Here is a 22,046-nt window from a genome sequence, read left to right as displayed (position 1 = left end):
GACGCCGAGCATTTAAGGAGTGATTTCTGCTGCAAATGGCTTTCTGGAGCACGTTTGGAGCTGATCTAATGTAAACTGATGTCAGCTTTAACATGACTGAAAACACTGTGGTGGAAAGTTACATGTTGTATTTACATGCATGATTTTAATATTCTTATCTTATTTAATGTTCCTTTTTGCTGTTCTTCATTTATTCGACATTTGTACTGCAGCTTACATTTTTTAGATTTGTTTTTGTAATAAAAATAAACTCTAAACTCTTCGCCTCATTTCATAACTTCTTTATCTGATCAGAAAAGTTTCCAAAGATACAGATTTATGAAGCAGAACTACATTTTTTTTTTCTTGAATTCCATTAATACTTGTGTGATCTCCAGTATTTATTATTAGATAAGGCTCAGCAGGGTCCTGCTACAGCAGGAAAAAAGCCGGATGCTTCAGTATTTTGAGCTTTTTCATGTGATAAAGTGGCAAGAATTTTCAAAAGTTCAAAAGAATGAGAGCACTTCACTCCAGTTTAAATTCTCTGCTCTTTAGCTTTGTGACTGAGTTTCCGATTTTACAAGCTACTGTGCAAAAAAAGTGACTCTGACAGACTGACACGCTCCAAAATAGTTTGTTGCGGACTAGTTTGATGGAAGAGCTCTAACCGGAGTCAACCATTCATAATCCACACAGGCTCCATCCACTTTAGGCTCATGGGGAATCTTTCATCTGGACCATTACATTGATCTTATCTCTTATTGAGCAACAGAAACCATGAGAGGAGTTAAAAAAACAAGGTCATCCCCTGTCCCAGATCGAAGATTGACAGGTAGTTTGTCTTCCTTACTGGTTGCGTGGACGACCCCTGTTGATTCAGCCACTTCAAATATTTATTATACACTAGAAGTTGCCTCTTTGAGCAATTGAAGGCCGCCGTTGCCAGAAGTGGCGTCAGCAGACCGACATCCTGGTCGATTCCTCGCCGAGTTTCTCCAGGAAGAGGACGGGGGCACAGAATGCAGCTACGTGTAACGTCAAGTTGTTTATTAAAATGGGAATAATACAAAGGCTATAAAAAAAAAAAAAAAAAATCCAGAACAGGTCAATGATATAAAACAACTAACAGGAAATAGCAGCCGTTATATTCAAAGTTTACAGTATACAAACATATAGACAAAAGAATGATGATGAGATAGAAATATTTCAGTGAGATATTTACAAAAATTACAAAGGATAATTTACACGTTTTACACAAAGGTCAATTAAATAACATAAAACACCAAAGGGGCGTGGATACTTGATGGTTATTACCTGTTTGCTTGTTTTACCTGTATTTCCACCGATCGGCCAGAACATTATGAACACTGATTAAAACGGTTATTGAGTTATAGGCAGCTTCGCCTCTCACAGGACTTTGATGAGCGTTACGTCAAATTTAAGCCGTGCCTCATTGGGCAGCAGTGTTGAGGCACTGCAAGTTGATGAATGTCGTATGTGTGCTTAATATATACTACACCACTGTGTAGGAGGCAGGAGGTTCAGCCGCTACGTTCTTCTAAGTGCCTCAACCAAATATATACCGTAAGACCACATACGTTGGAATGAGTAGGGTAAACAGGGCTGACTGGGAGGTTTATCTGACCTATGTCACAATACCATAAATGATTTGGAGATTGCTTTATTTCATCCGGCGATCTGAGGTGAGAGAAAGGTTCAGAAAGCAGGCACCAGTAAAACATCAGGCACGTGGTCATAATGTTACGGGCGATCCAGGTAATTTGTTTAATTCTTGAAGGTGGCCAATCATTTACTTGTTGATGGGAAAACACAGTCCTCTTCCTTGAAGCCCAAATAAATTATATTTGTTTATTGCTGGCAATGGCGGCATTTTCCACGTCATCTTAGATCCGAAAACAGAAGTGAATAATGTGTTTTTTCCTCATAAAAGGGAGAAGATGGTCATTATCTGGCCTTTCAGGTCAAGTTTTTGCTAATTAGAAAAAGATGAAATCTGATTCTTTAGAGCAAAACATTAATTCACATGTTTGTAGTCCAACAACAGCATGAGTCAAAACTCCTGATACCCCTGCTTATGTTGCTATTCAAAGACAATAAATCATATTCAAGCCTGAATTTGCCTCAATGTTTGTTGGAAGAGTCGAATCAAAAACTGCAACTTCCATAAAACCACTTTCACTTTCTTGAATTGTGTCTTTGGAGAGAAAAGCATGAAACAGGCATCCTCAGTTCAAGAAAAATGTGGCCAAATTATAGATATACGACATCAGTAACTTCAGTACGTTGCAGATTTATGGGCCTATAAGTCTCAGAAAATCAAAACTACTATTTAAATATCACATCAAAATATGATTTCCTGTTCAAACTGTTCATTTTCTGCTCAGTTAGAAAAAAATAAATATACATCAATACTACTCGGATCTCTTTAAATACGACTCACTCAGATGCAAAAAAGAAGCCAAAGGAACGCACTCCAGATCTATAAGACCTATAAAATCTTACAACACAGCAGAAACATTATAAATCTGCAGGTATGTACAAACGGCGTCACTTTCCGTGAAACAAAAATAATAAAATAAAATATCCTACTGACCACACACAGCCCGCCAGGGGCCACAGTTCCCTCCGAACCGGAGACCAAATAGCCATGTTATATTTGGCATGGCTTTTCTCTCTCTCATGCTACAAATATTAGCATAAGATTTGGGAGCCGTTTGCTCAGTCCTACTTAGATCCTCTCGTGGGGGAACTGACGGTTACAGCTAACTGGGGAAAAGGTAGTTCGGCTACTGCTCACAATTAGCACTGCCAGGGTCTGCCAAAGCTGGGAAGAGTGGATTTTTTAGAAGAAAGATTTTTTTTTTTTGCTGGATTTCCAAGACATACAGGTCACCTCATCTTGACTTTTATCTTCCTTTGTGAATTATTCTAGAATCATTTTGTTGAGGAAGCCATTTGTCCACGTTGCTAAAAATAAAAAATACACATTTCGTAGTCCAGCTCGATATGTTATTTAAAAAAAAAAAGGTATAAGAAGATAGAAAATCCCAGTTTAAGAAGCTACGTCAGGCGGTAGCCTCCAAAAGTTGGGTTCAAGTAAATTCCAGGAGATACTGAATCACGAGAGTCTCATCGTCCGTTTGCATGGCTTCAAAAACTCTAAACAAGTCCAAACAGGATCATTACACCGTTCATGTGCCCAGGACTTTGGTTGTAAAGCGGTATTAAGGCTAACTACTTGGATCTCTCCATTTGCAATGCGGGAGAAAATATGAGATTCCAGCTCAGAAAGGCCTCTCGCTCTCCGTTAAATGACAAGTTCAGCTGCGGAATCCCAAAACGGCCACTTTCCAGAAGGTGATGTCTTCGCCTTGGAGAGGTCTCCCTCCGTGTTTCTGGCCCGAGCGGAGTCCTCCTCCTGCAGGCTGCGACACGGTCCTGATCAGTTCCTCTCTGGGCTGGGGTAGAGCTTAAACACTTTGTATATCCACTCCGAGTAGAAAGCCACGTTCACGAAAAGCGCCGGCTGCGACGAGGCGCACTTTGTCCTTTGGATGCTCACGCCGATTATGACTTTGCGCTCGTGCTCCTGGCAAACCAACGGACCGCCGTTGTCTCGCTGCGGGGGAACGAATGAGTGTTAAAAGTGAAAAAACGACAGGAGGAAGAGCTTGAGAGAAGAGAGGCCCTCACGTCGCAGACGCCTTGGCCCCTCCGGCCTCCGGCGCAGATCCTGCTGTCGCCGGCGTCGCCCTTGATCTGCGAGCACATGTCGTTGTTGACCATCGGCATCACCACCGTGTTCAGCGCCTCGTCGTGTCCCGTACCTGAACACAGAGCGACGACGCTTCGGTCAGAGGCGCTCCGGGAAACGCTGTATTAACGTAAATGATTATTTCCATGGAAAGTGCTTTGACATGTGTGTGGAAGAAGGCAGTACTTTTGGTTTCCCCCCATCCATACATGGTGCAGTTGGTGCCTTCGGTGATGTGACACTCCCTTACCGGAAGATGGATGGTGGAGGCACCCTCAGACACAGGGGCGGGGCTAGAACCGGTATAAATACACATAAAATCAGTAAATACTACTAAAATAATATTAAAAAAAAAAAAAAAGTTTCCCAGCTGAATCCCGGTGAGTAGTTGAGAACTTACTCAACTAGTTTCAACATGACCAGATTGGATCCCTCCGGCCCACAGATGAGTCGGGAGATGCGCAGCCTGGGGTGGCTGGAAGACTGGCTCAGGTTGCGCAGGCCGACCTGCACGCTGTAGTCCCGCAGATCTGGAACGCTGTTGGCCAAGAGAGCAACACACAGTGAAGAAAGTACGGCTGCCAAAAACAAAACAGCTCATCAAATGACAATAAAAATGAGTTTTGCAGCTGCCTTTGACATTTTTTTTTTCCTTTTTCTCAATGAACTGAGGCACTTTGGCAGCGGAGGGATAATGTTTTCATTTATTGGAGCGGATGTAAAAACAGTCTTTTGGGCTGGCTTCTAGTGGGAATAAATCACTCTGCATAGTATTATCGGTGGAGTGCATTTTCTTTATCACAGTATATAGTTATTGAAGTTTTAACAGGGAATATTCAGTCGTTAATCAATATTATCAAAAATTAACTGCTTTTTGGTTCTATCTCTGAACAAAACAGATGTTGAAGCGTCTGTAATATCAGCGACAGCAGACGTTCATTTACTCGGTATCAGATAAGAAGTAACTCGGTGGTATTGGACAGTTCATCGGGACAATAAAAAGTGCATTTCATATGAAACATTTGCAAACGTTAAAGTAATAAAGCAAAGTCCAATCGCCTCCATGCACAATTCTGCAACGTCAGCTGAAAAAGGGCGGGTAAGACTGATTTCAGCTCAGCTTTTGAGCTCAGCTGAAAGACCCAAATTCCATCCACGTGACTGAAGCCAAGCAGGAAAATGAAGCCAATGAAATATTAACATTCAATGCATTTTTTTTTTAAGTCAACCTTTAAATAAAAATGTAATTTTTTTCTGGCAACAAGGTAACTAGGAGCAATTCTACAGTTGTGTTTTGTGTTATATCTGCTAATTAATAGAGATTTTACCCTTCTTGTAAGATTTACACTTTGCATTGTTAATCCATAGACTGTCCCATCCACTGACAGGATGGTTTTGGCAAAAAGTAGCTGATAACATTTTAGTTTAGTTTAGCTCCATAACATTTTAGTTCAAGAGCCACATACAACACAATTTCACCTCAAGTTGAAATGTTGTCAAATATTGTCATATTAAACTTTAAATTGCCAATTTTTTATGTTTTTCTTTGAGTATCTTTAAAAATATTGAAATTTTTTTTTCAAAAACCTGCCAAAAAAACGGCTACAAACTCAACATAAAGTCAATTTTAATGAAAATACAGTGCAAAATACAGTGAAAAGTCAAAAATCTTGCTGCATTATGCATGTTTTCGTGCTAGTTTTTACCCCACGGTTCTCATGTTTGACAACAACATCTATGCCACATATGATACTTTCAGTGCTGCACATTCACACAGAGATAGGTTAGTTTTCATTAAAGCCACTCCTGCAGATGATGGAGATATGGCTAGCTATGAAAAAGGAGAACAGAAATTAAACCGAATGCTAAAACTTTTTCTACATGTCAGCCTTTGAGTATTTTAGTTGAGAGAGTACAAGCTGGATTTTTGATTAAAAGGGGCAAAAAAATAAAAATAAAAGAAGAAGCATGTTTGAGTTGGGTATTACCAGGATGTGAAGCACTGCTGGTCAGTCAATACCCAGTCTTCCCTGATGAGCGAGCCACCACATATATGAGCCTTCCTAAGAAAAAGTAGATATACAATCGCGTTAATTACAGTGCTTAGCATAAAAATCAGTTCAAATACACTAAAAGAAAGGAGTAAAAGGACATACTCTCTCTGGATGCTTACAACCCAGCTGCCATCCGTGCCACGCACTTGATGTCCTCCGACTATTCTGGTGTTTATATGCACAAAGCACGATATCTTGGGCCTTGTCGGACCTAAACCAGAGGGTAGAGTTGACGGTGGATGTTAAAGCGGATGCAGATTTCAATAGGAAGCTCCTACAACTTCAAAAGCCAGGCATAAAACGTGATTTATTCAGTCAGGTAATGACAACAGAAGGACTTGATAGAAAGAGTTTCAAGTAAAAAGCCGGGAGATTAGCGATAAGGTGAAGAGGAAGAGGACCAGGCCGGGAGGGAGGGAAACTCACTGGTTGGTTGGGGAGTCACTGTAGATGATTCACCTGATTGGAGCAAAGTTAAGGGAGAAAGAAAGGAATAAATCAGACCACAGACCATCCGTCGACACGTAAAGCATGAAATGTCATTGAAAACGACAACCTTTTCTCTTCCATAAAGACTTATCTCCGCATCTGGATCGACGTTGGAGGCTGCGGCAGTCAGCAACCGCAGTAAATAAATTTGGAGGACATGTTTCACATTATGGAAATGACTGTGCAGCCATTTAAAAGAGGCCCGATTGGAAGCAGGCGAAAGAGAAATGCGAAGAGCGTCGCTGTCGATGGCGGCGCAGACAGTGCATCTGTTTGCTGTTTGCGCGTTGTGTATTTTCTGCCAATTGGACCAAACCGCAGCTAACAGATTACGTAAGCCGCCGGGCATAACGGCATAAAGAGACGCCTGTGACATTTTCGCTGAAGTGAACAAAGACTGTGTAGCTCAATCAATCACTTTTATCGCTCTCACACACCAGCAGTCCTCTTCGACGCATTAAATGCAATTACGTGCTCATCCCGTTTGAACCGTCTGAAGGGCCTCTAATTTCCAACGACATGTTTTGGATGTAAAGAAAACACTTCTGTGACGGCAAGCTTTCGGATTCTCAAAGAAAATCCGACGCTTAGGAGTTGGTTCGCTCAGCTTAAGCACAAAGACTGTAAGCACTTTTCTTCTGGCAACAACATATCCACCAAAAACCTCCAAAGCTGCTTAAATAACACGTTACCGCTCGCCTGTTTGGTCTCGGCATGTTTAGGTCTTCCAGGCTGAGCTAACCGGAGCAAATCATCTCGCTGGCTCGCACTTTTACATTTGCACGGAGACTAAAAACAGGTGCACCAATTTGTTGCCTTTCTTCTTTCGCGAAGCCAGATGCGGTCATTTAAATGGACGGACTTTACTGGAAAACAAGCTAATCGAAGTCACTTACAGTGCTTCAGTTTGCAGTAATCCCAGGCCAGGCGGTTATTTGGGTTGGTGTAACACCAGGGGCCGTGTTTGTCCCTGTCCGGGTTCCTGCAGTAGTTCCTCTCCAGCCCTACAGAGGATACTGTAGAGTGAGAATCCCCACTGTAAAACACACAAATACAGATTCTCATGTTCCATTTGTTATTTGGCACGCAGTGTTTTCAGCACTAAATCCCCCCCTCCACACACACTCTTTTAGTCTAAAAACACACAGCATGGATTGGCCTGCTGTCGTGCACTTGCAGGAAAATCTGGAACTGGATTTCCTATAGTGCAGTGACCGCTCTGCGTCTTGCTGCATGGAGTCCGTAGAAGGAAGCGGAGTTTTTGTGAAGAGTGCTCATGGGAGTTTGAAAGTATGCGGTGGAAGCATTCAGCAGGACTCAGACCAGCAGGAGCCACATCCTCCGTGGAACCGCTCGCTAGGAATTCCCGCGTCTTCTTGCAGTGTTCCACTTGGCCGAGCGAGAATCAGTCGTGATCGTCTCAGATATCCCCCCCGAAAAAGCAGTTACAAGGTAGGAGTTTGGGCGCTAAGCGATGAGCTACAATTTGTCAGGGGGTGTAGATAATTCCACTTCCCAGGAGAATGTTAAACAAGCTGTAGCCCTCAGCCGTTTTTCCCGGGACGACCCTTGACCTTGAGCAGGGCAGACTTGCTGGCAGCAAGTCTATGCGAGGGAGCTGATTGGCTTTGATCTACTTTCCACGGAAAGCACTTCCTGGGGTCGCGGGGTCAGCTCTGGAACATGTCCATCTGTCTGTGCCATTTTGGCTTTTAAAATTCTTGTAAATTAAGTAATTCCAACAGCCTGACTTCAGCATGAAGTAACGGCCCCGGAGTGCGCAGCCTCTCCGTAGGGAGGCGTGCCTCGGCCAGCACCCCGAGGTTTCCTCTCGTCAGTTAGATGAATAATAATTGGACCTGGTATTGACCCCCGAGGAACCCCCGATTTCCTCTCACTGTTTGTTTTCACTGCTTAGCTTCATTCATATGAAAGGGATTTTCGCGAGGCAATAGGAGCTAAGTTGTCAACAAACACTCATCAGCCGAGCTGAGAAGAATGTCTCCCTCTCTAAGAAGCAGCTCTCAGGACAGGACCGAGTCTCACAAACAAAATTCTTTGCAGGATAAAAAAAAAAAAAAAAAGTAATGATTTGGTTACCTGGTTATATGATGGGACCAGTCCGCACAGGGAATCCCAGACCGAGTTATGGATAAAGTGCCGCGGTACATCTCTCCATTGTCCTCATAACACTCTGAGGAAGAATAAAACTGTTATTTTCCAAGAGTTCTAAAACAGCGCAGATGACATTTGGCTGCGTGCTCGTCTTTATGGTTTGGATCAATTTAATGATGATGATCCCTGAGAAACCTGTGGTTTATGTATCGGAGAACTTTGAATCCTCACTATTTCCTCGAGAAGGCTTGCAGTGGCCACTTTCTGACACCTGCGGTCCACTGAAATGTAAAGCAGGGAAACGTGGGAAACGGCGGCGAGCGCTGCTGCCAAACTCTGCTGGGACGGAATTCACTGGGCAACGTCATGCCGAACAACTCAGTCCCAAAAAATTTGTGTAATATTAACTCGCAAAAACATGGCTGAACTTTTAGAGCATCTGCAAGTCGATATTTCAATCACATCATTCAGGGAAACAGCAAGGAGTTTTCAGGACACTGGCACCAGTAAAGACTTAAAGCCATCTTTAATAATGCTTTCTTATTGTTTTCAGAGTTTGGATTGAATTATTTCTTGGATGTTATCTGCAGCTTGTAGTAGTTGCTCAGTAACCAAACAGTGAGGACACCTTCAGGCTTTGAAGCTTGCTGGGGACGTTTCTTCTATTTTCGAGGAAGCCGGACTCTCTCGCTACATTGTTTTCTCTGGCTGTATTTACATATTTATGAAACACACATAAATGCTGTTTAATCCCCTTGTGTAATTCTTGGCAAGAGAGCAAATAAGTGCATTCTCCCAGAATAGTGTATTATTCCTGCACATGTGAAGTTTTTTTTTTTTTTCTCTTACCTATTTTTTGTGAGGCCTCTGCATCACATCTGGGGATGTGGGTGCAGTTTGCTCTCCTCTGATTAGGGTCTGTCGTGAAGCACCATGGGTAATCCGCGCCGTCGGGGTTACGGCAGTAATTCTCTCTCAGATCTCTGTAACACACACACACACTACAATTTAAATCATGGTGCTCACGACTTTGTTTTCCGAACAAATAATGTTTTCCACGATGACAGAGAGAAGCGGAAGTCAACTCACTTGCACTGGAAGTTCTGGGGGAGAAAAGTGTGGTTATGCGGGAACTGCGAGTCCCAGCGCTGGCACGTCACGCCCTCTGGAGTGACATTCATCGTCCCTTTGTAATCGGCGCCTTTTCCCTGGACGCAGGACGTCGTGACGTTCGCATCGGATTCCTCACTGGGGTCTGAATCTATCGGGAGTGAAAGGAAGCATGAGAAAAAAAAAGGGGGAAGTCACCCAAGAGGTGCAGAGACCGAAAGGCAGGAATGAGGGAGGGAGAGAAGGAGGGAGATATTAATCCCCAGAAGAATGTGTCATGTTTAACCTAGAGACAGATGATCAAAAACAGTAGCACTCCCCCCTTTGCGTCTATTGCGTGTATTCATAACGCCGGTGCCCCACATTCTTGCACGTAGGGACATCCACAACAATAAAAGTGCGTTTAACTCGCGGTGGCATTGCTATCGCCAGGGAGACATCCTGAAGTCTGCTTTGAAATCGGACATAAAAGAAAAAAAGTTTCTGGAGAGTTTGTTTATCGCAAGTCAGCAAAAGATATCAGCCCGGCCTTCGGGCAACTTTATCCACCGGCAAACTATTCCAAACATTTTCAGATGGAATTCTGCTTTTCAGCAGAACGCAGGGAGCGACTTCTCCACTCCGGATTTCTGTCTCTGTTTCTTTAGCCTTTGACAGATGAGACGGGAGAAAGATGGAGGAGGAAAAAAGGGGAATGTTCTGAGGCAGAAAGGAGAAGGTGGGTGGAAGAGAGGGATTCTTCAGCTTGATGTAATGCATGCCAGTGTCTGTGTGCGCTGTGTAGCACAGGTCAGTGGTTTTTATCTTTTGCGAGGGCAGGCATTGAGGGATGCACACATCTGGACAAATGCAGATCCTCCGCCCTCCCTGTAAATCATAACATGTACTGTAAAATACATGTGTGTACGTGTGTCTGACAGAGACAAAGAGGGATGCTCCGTGTGTTTGCTGCTTCTCATATGGGAATATTTTAATGCACGTCCATTGAAAAATGAAGAAATTCTCCATTGGCTTAACCTCTGTTTGGTTTTCGCTGCTTTTCTTTTAACTCTCTGTATTTCATATTACACATGAAGGGAAATATTATCCAGTCAGGCTTTGCCTACTGTGCTGAGTCAAGTGAAATCACGTTATTATATACTCTTTTACAGCGCACATCTCTAAAGTATTCAGACACAGTAAATAACTGCTGACAGCCTCGCAACACGGTTTCGTCTATGATTGATGTATATATTGTTTTTTCTTCCTCTCAAAAAAGCTGAAACATATCTGATTGTCTGTATTTTCAGACTGTGCACTATTTTTCATGAGACGGTTCTCTAAAAAGGTCTGGTGAAGGCTGTAGCGTGTGAGTCACATCATTTTGCATTCATCAAACCTTCATCCCCCCCGAGTCTTGTAAGGAAGCATCTGCAGTTGTTTTGCCTGTTGCGTACTTTAATCCAGGTCGTGGCTTCAATTTGTCAGAATATGTCACGATTTCAAACGTAACACACACACACCACTGAAACAACTATCAGACCTTCAAAGGCCTGTATGGGACCTCTCGGTATAGTAGCCTCTATTGTAATCCTCCACTTTATGGCCCTGAGTGGTTGAAGTGAAACACTTCTGACAGTGTGGAGTCAGATCTTCTGCTCTACAAACAACCTCTTTACTCCCTCTTGTTGAGGTAGAAAGATCTGAAGCTCAATCCCACAAGAAACACTCATCCGGATAAACAAAAGTTCTTCTGAGACTCTGCAGGGGAGAAAGGCAGATTCTTACTCAGCTTTACCACAATTACCCCAAAACCACCAAAGTACATAACAAATCCCCCGGCCACGCTGAATCAACTTGCCGGTGGTAGAAAACCGAAATCTGAAATCTTGGATCAAGGTGACATGGATGAGAAAAACGACAAATAGAATCGCAAGTCGGAGAAAACAATTGAGCGTTTGAGTGATTTGTCTGCAGAAGACTTGGAGCATGCACAGTGCAGAGGTCCTTACCACACACAGTGATGTTGCAGTACTCCCACTGAGTCTTGGGATCCATGGTGTAGCACCACGGACGGAGACGATTATCCGGATTACGGCAGTAGTTGTCCCTTAAATCTTTGTCTCGGTACCTGAGAGAAACAAAACAAAACAAGAAAGAGAGGGAATAGAAGGAACAGGGGAAAAGCAGAGAGAGAAGTAAGTCATAACAACTGGTGGGGTTCGCCTCTCTGGAGCATTAGCGTCATTTATCCAAGCATCTGTCATGGGTGTGTACCGGCGGTGTCTGTGAGAAAGATTACGGTGTGATTTGCGGCTCACTTTTTGGGCTGGAAGCGGTGTTTGTGAGGTCTGGCTGAGTCCCATCTCTGGCACTCCTTGCCGCTCTCTGTATGGTCCATTTTCCCCCGGTAACTCTCCCCATTACAAGTCATGCAGACTTCTGTCAATAAAGAAACAACAGTTATCAAAACTTTCTCCCCCGCTGAGGAATGCAAATAGAAACAAACCTCGTAATTATTGAATAACTGGCTTCGTGTTGCCTGAATCTTACGATCCAGTGGAGAGATTTTTTTATTTTTTTTTTTTTTTGCAGGGGCTCACCTTCTGAACACTGAGGTATGCCACACTCCTCGGCTCGGACGTTGGGGTCTGTGGTGTAGCACCACGGACCACCGGGGTCGTTGTTGGGATTCCGGCAGAAGTTCTCCCTCAGGTCCTGCGTCGGGTACCGATCGGGATAGAACCTACAGGAGCGCAGACAGGCATTATTAAAAGTGTTAACTGATACTGTGAGCTGCATAAATAAATTTTCACGAGTACTTGCACACTCGGCTGCTCCGGCAGTGTATACAGTACAGCACGGCCCTCTCAATGACAAGCCAAATAAATTCACAGGGCACTGACGTGAGGTGAGACGGCGCACTCTGAGCGACCGGGTTTCATTCAAATCAAGGAATTCCCTGCCATGCTAATCATATGCAAAGCGTGCAATCAGCGCGTCTCTACTCTCCAGATTTGCACCTTCTGCATGATCGCCTTACTGATTCCAACCATATCCCGGCTATTCAAGTGTGAAGCAGGCAGACTGTCACAGGACAGTAACCGCCAACAGCACAGAACAGCACCACGGACCACTTGGAGCCACCCAAGCAGGTCGCTTGCTGGCAGCCTTTGAACACGTTAAAACCCAATCCCTCTCTGTCAGCGTGTGCATCGCGTCAGTGTGAACAAGACCGTAATAAAAGGAATAAAAAAAAAAAAAACCTGGCGATTCCAAACATATGGCCTAAAACAAAAGGGAGAGGAATGGGATCCCTGTGCTAAATGGACAGTGTGTGAAATTTGTCTTCTGTCAGGGCAGGATGACAAAAAGCTGGTGTGTCAGCACCCCCTGATCCGTGCCGACCGTCCTGTCTCTCCCCCCCCCCCCGTCCACCTCCCACCCACCGAGACAGAAGACAGAAGACGAAGAAGCTCTGATGAAGTGTCGACGAGACGCGAGAAGAAACAAGCGGAGTGACTGATTTAAGCATAATGGAGTGAGTGGAAGATGATGTAAGAAAAACTATGGAGGAAAGTGAAAAAAAAAAAAGAGAAAAGAAAGGAGAAGAAGAAAAACAAGCAGAGCCCACCCTCCCTTCAGCAGCCTGTCTGAACGCTCGACCACAAGCAGTGACTCTTGGGGAAGTCCGCAGTGCCCGGAGGGGGGGGGGGCTCATGCAAGGTTTCGCTCGACAATAACGCACGACATTATTCAGTCCAGAGGTGGAAGAAATCGCAAGGCCTCTAACTTAGAGGGAGGAAGAGGAGCGAGAACGCGAACGGAAGACCTTCCAGCCATACAGCCATGTGTCAAAAATATAACAAGGTTAGGTCTAACAGAAACGTTTCACTCGCGTATGTGACTAAAACAAAACACTTGTTCCCCCTCCGACGCAGCGCGCCGCCCGGGGCCAGAACTCACATCTGTTGTGTGTAACTCACAAGTTCAATATATACTGTATTTCTATCATAATACAATATCCTAATTTATAAATGGAATTACAAGATTCCTCGCGTTGAAAAAAAAAAAAAAAAAAAGGGTTGCATCTGGTGAGACTCTGTAAAAAGGCCGCAGCATGGGAGCAAGTTCGCCATAATGATGTTGTGCTAACAGATGTTGGCCAGTTATTCATCTCCTTGCCAAAGTCTGCTCCCATCGGAGCGCGTGCAGACACTATGCACACATGCTTCATTCTGTGGGCCGACTGAACACACGGGCTGGATTCTGGATATCGCGAAAGATGAAATCTAGGCCTGAAGTAACGCTCACAAAATGTCCAGCGACACACACACACACACACACACACACACACACCTGAAGAAACAAATGTCGTAGTTTAAAACGGCGTCCAAAGGAATAAATATTCTGAGATTAAAGCAAAGGAAAAAAAAATTACACTTTGCATTGACAATAGTCATTTATATGGACCAACAATTTTGGAGATTGATGCACTACTACGAGTGATATTAATTCTTTTTATTGAATTTCGAGGGAAGAAAAGACAGTCCAGTCTTATCGCGAGGTACAATTTATAACTTACTATTTAAAGTTAGGCGTTGCCAAGTGTTTCAGTCATCATTGGATTTATTATTTCATCTATTAAAAGTACAACCTGCACCTTCTCTTTTCTGTTTTTGGCGATAGATGGATGAGACGCTGGAGCAGGGGTGTCAAACATAAGGCTCGTGGGTCAAAACTTGCATGCAAAGAGGCTCAAATCCGGCCCAACCAAAAAAATGGGCATATTGTCAAAATTTCAAAGAAAATTTAACTATTTTCATTCACAAACTGCTCTACTAACTTCATTTCCCTCTGCAACGATCACTTTGCACTGGGTCATTTCCAGCAGACAGACTTTACAGATGACTTGGAACCTCAAGAACTTAAAATTATTACATTGTTTAACTTTAAACCAAACCAACAGTCAAAGCAGGGCGTGTTTCTAATATTTGCTACTGCTGCATGAAACTAAACCCTTCCTCTGAGCCAGCATGCTCCAGTTCTGGCAACTTCTACCAACATTGTTGGCAACGCACTCACAGAGTAAGTTCCTGACTTTGAGTGTGTAATAAATTAAAAAAAAAAAAAAAAAAAAGAAGAAGAAGAAGAAGAAGAAAAGCCAGTTTGATTTGCTGATTCATTTCCCGAGCTATTGGATGTTGACATTTGAGATGCTATGGCTTTACCGTATGCTTCAGCATTGTTAGCGTACATGCCTCCACCATTACAGGGGACAGGGGAGCTCGGTAATTTACGATTTTTTTTTGATCGTTCATATTTGGCGTGGTTTTGTCGTGTGACAAGCTGAGTACGCTGATTTACTATTGACTTTGAGGATGATTTGGAACGTCACAAACTGGAATTATTGCGTCGTTCAACTCTAAACCGAAGCAAAACTTCAATGTAGGGTGTGTTTTTGTTGCTAAGCACCACTCACAGATGTCCAATTGGAAATGTGCGGCTGAATGAAAGAATGTCCCAGAGGAAGAAGATAAACGATTGCAGCGTTATCTATTGTTGTTATCATTAATAGGAGGAGAAATGTTCCATTCCATTCTCCACGCTTGGCCGGGCATCAGTACACACACTTCTTTCTGAGCCCTGGTTCAAACACTAAATATAGACAACAGGTGGAAGTCCCATTCCTGGAAGGGAACCTCCTGAGAAATCACCCCCGCCCCACAGCGATCGGTCAAGCATGAAAATAATAGTTACCTGAGACTCAAATGGTGCGTGGTTCATTACGGTGGTAATTCTCACACAGCGGGACTGTCCCATGTTAGGTAACCCCACAGTGGCACTAAATCTCCCTTAAGTAAAGCTCCCTCCGACCCTTTTGAAAGCTGAAAGTTGCTGACAGGTAAGGGCGATGGAGGTTCTGGAGACTTCTGTAAAAAAGGGGACTGGGACCACGTGTCAAATAAACAATGACAAAGGGGTCCTAATATGAACAACCGCTTCTGGAAAGTGATGAGAGGAGCAGGGGGAGCTGTGGGAGTGGGGAGTGGAGGGGAGGACGACGACCGACACCGCAATCTGTTTTAATTGTCGGCATTCACTAAACCTGTATTTTCTCTCAGCTGGACGTCAGACAGAACATGACTTCAGTCTATAAATCTTCGTGCCTTCTTTCTTTCACTCTCAATCCCCTCTTATTTTTCTGTCAGTGCTTCTTTAAAGTCCGTCTCGCTGCCCGCCCTCCCCGCCGCAGTTAAAATATCTTGTAACTAATGAGCACTGCTAATGAGATGCTGGCACCGAGTCACGGGTCTTGCCTCGCTGTAGCTGAGAGAAAACATCTCTGGGACACACCTGATGGCCTACGGTGCTGCCACAAAGAAAAAAAAAAAAAAGGAAAAGAAAAGAAAACAACCTCACCGGGGACGACATTCCCGCATGTGTCGAAAGAAATCCGACTTAACTCTGGATAAACGTTCAACTGTCTCCGAGCCTCCACCTTCCCCTAACCCCCGAGGTGCAAGGGGACGGACTTAGCGTCAATAAATCAGAGGCCGGGGCCTGCTCAGTATCAGACGCAGAGAAGCAGAGAGGGGAGCATCCAGGAAGGTGGTGGAGGCCTCCGGATTACTGATACCAGCTTTGAAGTCTGCCGCTTCAGAATCTAGCGAGGGGAAGTGAATGGTTAACACCGTCCCGCTCCCCTTCCCCGAAGCCAAAAAGACACAAGGACATACTGACAAGCGACGCACCAACACCTCAAGGTGACAAGTGACTGTTTGGAACTGTCCTTCCTCTTGTAAACAGCCCCCATTCTCATGCAGAAATGCAGCGTAAAAAAAAAAAAAGGACTTACGTGTGTTCATTGATGTTATTATCCGACCAAGCTTGGCAAGTGATGTTCGACTTGGTCCAAGACCTCCTCCCTCTGTAGTTGTCCTTGGTTCCGATGATACACTCCCTAACGTAATCTGAGCGAGAGTAAAAAAAACACACAAAGAAAAGCACTGAAAAACATCCACCTGTGTTTAATACTTACTGTCCTGCTTACGTGCCAATTTATGCAACATTTCAACAATTAAAAGTTGATTTTCAGTCACAGATTTGACCACCTGGATTATATCTTCCCATGTATGGTCACACAGACTTTTTCACAGCCAAGCGTGTGTGTTATTCCAAAAACAGACAGCTCCCTGAAGTTCATTAAATGTCACCGGGGGGAGTTTTCGTAAATTTTGCAGGAAACTCTAAAGTGCTCGATTCCACAGCTTGCACTCCAGTTAATTTTTTTTGCACTTTTGCTGTAAACAATGATTTTTTTTTTTTTCTTGTTTACACTCCACTTAAGTGTGCTGCATGTTTATGCGTGCGACTTTCCCCAACAGCGTGATTAAACAGCAGGGGGGCGGAGGGGGGGGGAGTCGGCTTCTCTTATTGTGTCAACAGAGAGGCCAAAGGCATTAAAAAGAAAAAATGAAGGTGCAATCCCCGACAAACACGCTGAAAATCCCTACCTGCATCACAACGTTCTCGTGAGAAACAACACTGGCCGTTCCGCCTCGGCAAACGGTGACATTTACCTTTTTTTTCATACAAAGTAAAGTTGATGTTGGCTTGCTTCTGCACACCGTGGGTGAAACGGTCAAAAGGAAGCAAGTGGCATTTCCTGTTGTGCCTTTGAAAGTTGAAAGCCCTGTGAGAAAAAAAGGAAAAAAAAGAAAAAGAAAGAAAACACACGGGAAGTAGTTGGGGAGATGGACGAATGATAAACAGGAGAAATATGTAAATAGTATGGAGAGACAGAGAAGCAGAGGAGACGAGAAGGGGGAAAGTGGCGGCGCCTGGATTCAGGGAAAGCAGGACTCACCTGCAGCTGAAGTTTTTCTTGACCTTATTGCATTTTCGAGCGCAGTGCTCCTGCGAGCGGCTCTTCCGGACCAGTGCGGGCTGAGGACAGTCTGTGCAAACCAGCATGTGGCTCTCCGTCTTCTCATACTTCTGCAATAACTGATGAGACTTTTTACAACAACCTGCAAGAAACACAGGGAACAAGCAACACATGAACTGTAGAATAAAATTAAATTAAATAAAAAAAAAAAAAAAACTGATCAAAGCTTTGGGATGGTTAAGGTTCAGTTGAACAGGCTGCCTTCCCATCCAAATGTTGGTGGTTCAAACCCTAATCTCATCCTGACCATATATCCAGATGTCCTGAAATATCCCCCCCCGATGGTGTTCAAGCACTTTACCTGACAGACGGAGCCATTGATGTATGTCCTTTCAACACTTAGTAAGAAAGTGGTTACAAAACACATCATGCCATGTTTCATTAATGAAAGTGTGAAAAGTACATTCCAACATTCCTACAGGTTAAACAAGTGGTGTCTTTTTTATTTATTTTAAAATAAGTTGGTCAAACAAAACATCTTTCAAGCAATATTAGAAAGTAAGGTAAAGAAAAAATGATAAATCTATAAGATCTATTCATTTACAGTAAGAGGGTAGGCTATCTCAATTATCTGAAACTAGAATCTGGTGACTGAGGAGCACACTTTCAATTACATTGAGTTTTCTTACTGCATTGCCTGTAAAAGCTGCATGTAGGGTGTAGGACATGCTAAAAACTACCTTTACAGTATGGAGAGAGAGGCTTTGAACTCAACAATTGACAGTGTATCAAAAAGAAACGACAAATGATCTTCATTTCTCCTGCTGGCTGATTGCAATATTGGCCATAAATCCCACGTTAGACAGACATGTTTGGTTTTCATTGAATGAAATGAACTTCCAAAGGTCAGAGAAGGTCTATAGATGTTACCTTCCACCGCACAGATTCAGGGACGTTTTGAGACGGAGTCTGAGCATTTTCCAAAAGTTCCACCTTGGAAGTCGATTTCAAAAAGTGATGTTTTCCGTGGTTTGGTAAATAGACATAAAAAAAAAAAAAAAAACGCGCAACAAAAGTTTTCCGTTGTTGTAGAAACAGCAAGTTAATTTTTAACATAATTTAAGCTCTAACAGTGTGGCATTAAGCTCATAAACACAGATTGATTTTGATTTTGACAAGTTTTATAGACACACATTGCAACTTCTTGACGAGAACACGACCGAAACACTTGAAGGAACTGTTTTATTGCTGCCGTAGAGATAAGCAGGAGACAAAGACAGACATGTTGAACGGGTGGGAAATCCGGCTGAAGCAACAGAAGGCGCGCGCACGCTTCAGGGTACGGATGAGTAGAGGGTAGCGTTCCGACTGCCGTCCACTGATGGAAGCATCCTTTAACTCCAGTTTGCTTGGAGCATTGTGTTTGACAGCAGGTTCTGAGCGCCATCCAAACTCTGCAGCTCAGACCGGACTGCAGCTGAGGTAGCAGTCGTGTGGTTTATGTGTCAGAAAAGAGGCAAGTCTGAAGTGTGTCCAGGATCAAAGCCCAGCTGAAAAATACCCCCCAGCAGCCCCGCTTCAAGCCCAGGCTGGGTGCCGAAGAGAACAGAATGATGTCCATCAAGAGGCTGCCTCAGTGGGGGCTTTGATACCCATGAAAACATATTTCATATTTTATTACTCTCACAGCGAGCCGAAAATCTGCTTTTTTCAACAACTCTCAGTGTCTTGTGGTAGTCGTAACGCCGGCTTTCCACATCGCTGCAGATAAATTCCAATTTGCACAGAAACTTTTCTTAAACTCTCGCATCCGTGACCCTGCAGCGGCCACGAAAGTCTTACTGGACGTCCTGCTACGCGATGTTCAGTTCATCGCTGTAACATGAGTGACGTTTAGGTTATTTTGTGCAAAAACAAGATGCAATCGCAATTCAGTTTCAAAAAACTTTTTCTTCCAAACAATAAAGTTTTACGAATAAAATTTTATGTATCATCCCAGGTTTTGGCACACAGAAAACACACCCAGTATGTGGGGAAAAAAAAGGAAAGCTGTCAAAGGTGCAAAAAGGACATATTACAATTCATTCTTGCGTTATTTATAGGTCTTCACCGAGAGGCATTTCTCTGGAAGAAGAACATCAAAAAGGGAATTCTATCGTTGCAAAGATGTGGCATAATGTATACGGGATCCAACTGGGTTCAAAAGAAGGACAAAACCATATTTTAAGCCTAAATCCTCTGTGATACAAATCATTCATTTTTTCTTTTTTTTTTTTTTTTACCTACTGGAAAAAGTTAAGAGGCCATCCTTCAGCTGGAAGGCGCTCCGGTGTAAACACCGCTTCAGGGTGCTGCACCAACATTTGATCATTGTGTTAAGATAAAATAAGATCTGAGTTTATAATAAGAGACAAGTGCAATATAAATCATACAGAACAATGTCAGGCTACCGAGTTTCAGCCACATGCTCCAGCACCAAGACGTTTGTGTGTGTACTTAGGATATTGTAAACTGTGGATCGTTTAGAGGCTCCTCGTGGTCGAAAATGGTTTTCGGGGAGGACTTGTTATTAATGTTTGGGCTCAGCTGGACCACATCTGGCACTCATCACCGTGTTGTTCCAGCCCTGATGTCTGGCCAGGGCTGCTCAATTAGATTTCACTTAGTCTCTTCCTCTCCTCGCACTCCGACTCATGCTATCTCCAAATCCCAAGCATTTGCCCAAGTCGAGGATTGTAATGGAAGGTGCTCGGCGAGGGAGAGAGGTGAGATTTAATGGGAAGAGGCAGATGAACGGCTCAAAGCATCTGGCTGAGGCAACAAAAAAGAAAAAAAGGCAGGTAGGGAAGGTGAAAGACCACAAACTCTGATCTTCCATTTAGGTTCCACTGAGCCAAAAAAAAAGCAGAGTGTCATCTGGATAAGTGTTCAGCGACGCTTCCGAGGGTAAAAAAACATCTGAATCTAATAATAATAGGCCTGATCATGAAAAACAGGAATTCTGAGGCAGTGTCTTGGTGAAAATTAACCTGCATGAACAACATGGGAAGTAGCAGGTTAAAGGTGCGCCTCCGTCTGGGAATTAAGCAGACATTACATCTGCTTCAGAGAGCGCAAAATCTGGTAGTGGGCTCAGCAGCCAGATGTTACCCCCCTCACACACCTCACTCCCCTCCTGAAATCCCCACTCTCTCCCTCACACACACACACTTTTTCTATCACTCTACCGGGACAAAAGGCACAAACGCCACACTGCATTTTACTCTCCGCAGCTCCAGGGCGGGCAGAGGTCAGGGTCGGCGCCCCCGAAGGTGGCAACTGTGGATTGGAGCGCTTTACTCAGTGACAGGACAGCGGGGCGGATGCGAGCCGGCCCGGCGACGAGGCCTCTGGGGGGGCCAGCAGATGATCCGTGCCCTCCAGAGAGAGAGAGAGGGGGACACCACAGAGCCTGCAGTGCCTGGCTGTGGATGGTGAGCGTGCACCCAGAGGTACTCTGCTGAGGCACAGCTTGCAGGCTGGGACATCCTCTCCGTGGCTGGCGCCGGGCCAGCAGATGCAGGAGTGTCTATTACTGAAATGGCCGTGACCTATATAAAAAGTTTAATGACGAAGCAGTAACATCCGCAGATGTACGTCAAAACCAAGAGCTTCGGATCACATTCGTACCTCCAAGCGGCACGCACAACTAAACATGCTTGGAGATAATGAATTTTAACAGTTTTAACTCAACTGCATATTACATCACCCATTATAGTCAATCTGATATCATGAGCCAGCTTCTCATGCTGGCAGGGAAAATAGTAGGACCTCCAGGGGTATAGGTGGAGTTCAAAAGAGAAAGGGAGAAAGAGATTGATGAGCCGATGAATAATTTCATTCAGTGTCACACACTTACTGAGCAGATATCAAACATTTGGCAGCAGGCTGTTTGTGTGTGCTTCAGAAAATAGCCTTGAGTATGTTCTGTGCACAAAACCTCAGAACTGCAAGACAAGGCTTGTGATCAGGTCCATTCAATGCCTAACAATGTCACAGTGTGTGTAATGAAAGCCTGGCAACAATGTGCACACATGGGAACTGGAAAAAAAAAGTCTCTATTTGTAGACTTTCTGAAACTTGTGTGTGTGTTTCATGAACATGAGAAAAGTTATGTGGACTTCTAGATTAAGCAGATATGTGTCATGCAGAAAAAAAAAGAAGAAGGCACGCATATCTTACCTGTGTCCACGAGAGTGACCACCACGCACAGCAGAGCTTGGTAAATCCATACGTTTGTCCTCATGGTTATGGGCGCGTGCAGCAGGTTACAATCCGGGATTAAGTGAGCGACTCGTTTGAAGTGCAGAGAAGCTGAGGATGACCAGCAGGACTCGCCCTCCTCGCGCACACGTCCTCGGTTCAACCCCCTTTTTGACTCAAAGTTTGCGCCCCTCCGCGTGTGCGCGCGCGCCTCCGCGTGTGTGTGTGTGTGTGCGAGAGGAGCGCCTCTCCTCCTCTCCGCTGTCAAAGAGCGTCAAGTCCGCAGAAAGACACGGCGGCAGCGTCCGGGACTCAGCTTCACAGTAAAACCACTTTCACTCACTTTTTCCGGGAGAAAATCCCAGTTTGAAGATGTTTAAGAGAGTTTAGTTAATTTAATCCTCTGTGT

General features: G+C 44.1%; 1 protein-coding gene across 6 annotated transcripts; it reads right to left on the bottom strand.

Moving 5' to 3' along the window:
- Positions 1 to 1,020: 1,020 nt before the first annotated feature.
- On the bottom strand, positions 1,021 to 21,825 carry hgfa (hepatocyte growth factor a). Of its 6 annotated transcripts, none has more exons than XM_030113993.1 (18): positions 21,617 to 21,825; positions 17,375 to 17,537; positions 17,088 to 17,200; positions 16,364 to 16,478; positions 12,108 to 12,250; positions 11,826 to 11,946; positions 11,517 to 11,635; positions 9,505 to 9,676; positions 9,265 to 9,416; positions 8,401 to 8,494; positions 7,197 to 7,336; positions 6,238 to 6,270; positions 5,914 to 6,022; positions 5,746 to 5,820; positions 4,158 to 4,295; positions 3,944 to 4,050; positions 3,697 to 3,830; positions 1,021 to 3,622 (listed from the first exon to the last, which is right to left on the bottom strand). In XM_030113993.1, exons 1-18 carry the CDS (start codon positions 21,678 to 21,680, stop codon positions 3,446 to 3,448), a joined length of 2,169 nt encoding a protein of 722 aa, XP_029969853.1. In that variant the 5' UTR covers positions 21,681 to 21,825; the 3' UTR covers positions 1,021 to 3,445. The 6 variants fall into 6 exon arrangements, 3 of the variants coding, with proteins under 3 accessions (XP_029969853.1, XP_029969855.1, XP_029969854.1); XM_030113995.1 differs by having other exon boundaries at positions 3,967 to 4,050; XM_030113994.1 differs by having other exon boundaries at positions 9,265 to 9,398.
- Positions 21,826 to 22,046: the final 221 nt, after the last annotated feature.

The sequence above is a fragment of the Salarias fasciatus genome, chromosome 17, assembly GCF_902148845.1.
Source record: "Salarias fasciatus chromosome 17, fSalaFa1.1, whole genome shotgun sequence".
In the NCBI taxonomy this organism is placed as follows: domain Eukaryota; kingdom Metazoa; phylum Chordata; class Actinopteri; order Blenniiformes; family Blenniidae; genus Salarias; species Salarias fasciatus.
This window is presented reverse-complemented; position numbering and strand designations above follow the sequence as displayed.

Coding starts and splice junctions, on each gene's coding strand:
- hgfa (XM_030113993.1), bottom strand. CDS start 21,680: ATGAGGACAAACGTATGGATTTACCAAGCTCTGCTGTGCGTGGTGGTC. Junction 12,251..16,363: donor AATAACATCAATGAACACAC/GTAAGTCCTTTT, acceptor GCGCTCCTGTAG/GTTCTATCCCGATCGGTACC. Junction 8,495..9,264: donor AGAGGCCTCACAAAAAATAG/GTAAGAGAAAAA, acceptor ATTCTTCCTCAG/AGTGTTATGAGGACAATGGA.